Consider the following 3,837-nt stretch of genomic DNA (forward strand, 5'->3'; position numbering starts at 1 on the left):
AGTTGAGTCCCCACTGAAATCCAGAAGAGACCTTCTTTTCAAGGATTCATTTGATGGTCAAAAGGATTTATTATACTATGGAATTTGTGGAACAAAGATGTACACATTTTTATAACAAAGAGTGTATGGAAGATCCTCTATTTCAGAAAAGCGATATATTAATCTACACATATCTATATCTAGATTTAAGTTGAAATTTTTTATTCCTAACAAAGGAAGAAATCTTAATTTTGTTCATAGTTTACTAAAGCTAGACTTAAATTTAATTAAAAAATGAAAACAAACTGAAATTTTACCCCAAACATTCTAAAACTAGAATCTGGGTAAACACTTGAATTTAGATTCCGAATTATGCATAAATTTAACATTTAATTTTTCTTTAAAATTGAAAAGAAACTGAATTTTACCCCCAAACATACTAAAATTAGAATCTGGGTAACCACTTGAATTCAGATTCCGAATTATGCATAAATTTAGCATTTAATTTTCCTTTAAAATAGATAAGAGTAAAGTAAAGCCTCAAATTTTGTGGCAGGGAGATAAATAAGGAAGCAACTAAAAACCAATTGCATCCCATTGATTGATATACAAAATGCCATAATATAGAGTAGTTGTTCACATAATGACATGTGACAAACAACCCAATAGGCACATTACATTAGTAGATAAAACAAAAACAAAAAACAACATAGTCCCAACATGGAAACTACAACATAATTAAAGACAAGAAATTAACAAGTGCATTTAAGGAACATATGTTATATTATATTATTAGACATGAGTTCCAGTAGCAGGAATAGCTGAACCCTTATGCATTGGATCTCCATGGCCAGTAGCACCTCCTCCTACACCATAGTCAGTGTCACGATATCCTGGACCATATCTGCTGTTATATAAACCAGCATGGATCAGAAGCAAGTAAAGTAGTTGTGTGAATGTTAGGATTATTATGAAGGCTTCCACTATCTTTAGCCTCCACCCTCTGTGTCCTCCTATGTTTATTTGCTTGCAAGCCAACCTGTTACATTGTTCAGAAACACATAACTTTTGTCACAAAAACTAGCTTTGTTTAATAAAAGTTTGTGAACTTAATTTTGGATTTTTTGAAAGTTTCAAAAGTTTGATTTTAACCATTACTATGGTCACTGCAATTATCCTCATATCTTAGTAATCTAAGAAGAGTACCTTAAATTGAACTATTGAAATGTAAAACATTTAAGGGCCATATTGATAAAAAATAATTTAGGGAGCAATTAGCTAGGAAAACAACATAATTAAGCATAGTATAATATAGGAGTGAAAGTTTTTTGAGAAAATTTTTTCAATATAAAAGGTATCATATAGTATTATCAAAATAAAGTCATGGAGAAATTGTTCTAAAGAAAATAAAACATAAGATAAGGGAAAAGTGGGTGTAGTGAAATGTATGGTTTACCCAAAGGCAAGAGCAGTGACAGCCCAAGCAATGAGTGCTGTGGCTCCTGCAGATGCTAAACTGTCACTCCTCCACATTCTGATGTGATTGCCTCCAATGAATTTGGATACTATGCCCAGAACAGCTGCTAGTATTGAAAAGGTTAAGAAGAACATGGTTGCACCGTTTCCTCCAAAACCTGAAAGGTACATCATAGGGTCATTTTCTTGTGTAATAATAACTTATCAAATAACAAAGAAAACAGTCACTTTCCAACAACTTAAATATGCCCTTTTTATTCCTTAAAATGTTTCCTTAGATTTTGTTTTTGTTATTAGGAATGTGTTAAGGTACTTTTTTATCATTAACCAATCAATAAATATTTTGGTGTCAATTAGATTTGAAGTTGCAAAACATGAGCCACTTTTTATTGCACGAATCTATCAATCATTATATTGTTACTATACTAGTGAAAGAGAAGTATTCATACATGTAAGAGAATTTACATACATGTTAAAATATGATAATAAAATTAATATATAAATAAAAAATATAAATGATAAAATTTCATATAAGGTCAAAAGTTTAAATCTAAGTAACAACTTAGCTTTTCCTAAGGCATCATATATCTGCTCTCTTAGATAACTAGGTGAAAACCTCATGGACTGAAAAGTCCATGTAAGTAAATGAGAAATGATATAAACTTACTGGGGTGATGTGTTGTGCCATTGATGAATCTGTTGAGGCACCAACTAGCAAAGCCAAGGACAAGAAAATACATGATCAAGTTAAGAAACATCAAAGGAGCTGCAACATTTCTTCCCACTGTAGCCATATTTCAGTAGCTAGAAAGTAACGTTTGTTCAACAAAAACCCACAGAAATTTCTAGATATAAAGCACGAATTGCTTGCACCTATTTGCACTTCAGAATGCTTATTATTCACTCTCTCTGGTGAGGTTCAGAGGCTAGCATTGAAAGCATTATATAGAGACCTCAAAGGAATGTTAAAGACACGTGTCAAGCAACAAAGTTATGCATGTGTGCTCTCGTGTACAGGTGTTAGGACACTTGTCAAGTTTTTTTCACTATGTTTTTCAACAACTTTATCTTGGTCTCTCGAAGTTTAACCAAACGGTGCATTTTATGTCCAGATTTTTTTTCTAAAAGAAGAAACACAATGCTAGCTACATATGTAATTTAAATAATGCATGCATGTAACTGAAATTTAAGTGTTGTATAAAGAAACTTATTTAAAACACATTAAACTACAAAAACTATTACATCAGAATGAGACTCTTGCAAAATATGCTTAGTGTTGCATTTATAACTATGGGTTATAATGTATTAATGTCATATATAACATTGTTAGGGGTGAATATATCTATTGGATGGACACTTGTGTAGCTATTGTTCGAGAATTAATCATTCTTATCCATTAGGACTTTTATGTTCACTGTCCTGTGATATTAAATTCAGAATGTTGTGTTCTATCGTCAACTGATAAAGCATAATGCTCCAAGTTGGAGTTATTTGCGGACCACTTGAAGATTAAAGTGCGGAGAGAAATAAATTTGTCCTGTTATTTTTTAATAATGTTATTTTATAATTTAATTTTGATAATTTTAAGTTATAATTTGATTTTTAAATGAATTTCTGGATATGAATGTACAGATAAAAAAAATATGAGATAAATAAATAATTTGATTTATTGTAAAATTAATTTATTAAATTTTAAAATTTTCTACCAAAAAGTATTACATCTATTTATTACCATCGGATATATGTAAATTATACAACCTAATAACTGAAAGTCATTCCTTTGAATATAGTTTTATAGTTTTCATTTTAGTCCGTCAGATTTTTTAATTTTAGTTCTTCAAAAAAGAAAAGACTTAAAATGATCCAAAAAATTTCAAATATGAATCAAATTAGTCATTTTTAGCATATTTTATAATATTTGGTAGAGACTAATTTGACCCAAAAAATTAATTTAACCCATAAATTTAAAATTTCAGTGGATTATATTAAATCTTTTTTTTTTTTGAAGAACTAAACTATTAAAGTAAAAAAATATAAGAAGTAAAATAAACATTTACTTAGTTTTAATTTTGAGCGGATGAGACTTTACTTACAAGTGGAAAGACCTTTATTGTTTATAATGATTTGATAGGCTCGAACAATATTATATTACTAGAAAATACATCCAAATAAAAATAATAATTTATTGTCTATTATTTACTTTTTGTTCTTACTAAGATATTTATAGGCTTTGGATAAGGATTGTTATTATCGTAACTTGTAATAATTATATTATAAATGATACAAAATAATCTTTATTGATGAGTCACAACGATGTCGCTCTCTTTAATATATTTTGTGGAGCTGCCCAAAATGTGCAAGCAGACTGTTAACTAGTAGCGG

At 29.3% G+C, this 3,837-nt stretch overlaps 1 protein-coding gene across 1 annotated transcript; it reads right to left on the reverse strand.

Moving 5' to 3' along the window:
• Window positions 1-583: 583 nt before the first annotated feature.
• Window positions 584-2,372, reverse strand: LOC109339684. Its single transcript, XM_019577173.1, has 3 exons — window positions 2,123-2,372; window positions 1,436-1,613; window positions 584-1,018 (listed from the first exon to the last, which is right to left on the reverse strand). Exons 1-3 carry the CDS (start codon window positions 2,247-2,249, stop codon window positions 772-774), a joined length of 552 nt encoding a protein of 183 aa, XP_019432718.1. The 5' UTR covers window positions 2,250-2,372; the 3' UTR covers window positions 584-771.
• Window positions 2,373-3,837: the final 1,465 nt, after the last annotated feature.

This window comes from Lupinus angustifolius, unplaced genomic scaffold, assembly GCF_001865875.1.
Source record: "Lupinus angustifolius cultivar Tanjil unplaced genomic scaffold, LupAngTanjil_v1.0 Scaffold_88_56, whole genome shotgun sequence".
Lineage (NCBI taxonomy): Eukaryota > Viridiplantae > Streptophyta > Magnoliopsida > Fabales > Fabaceae > Lupinus > Lupinus angustifolius.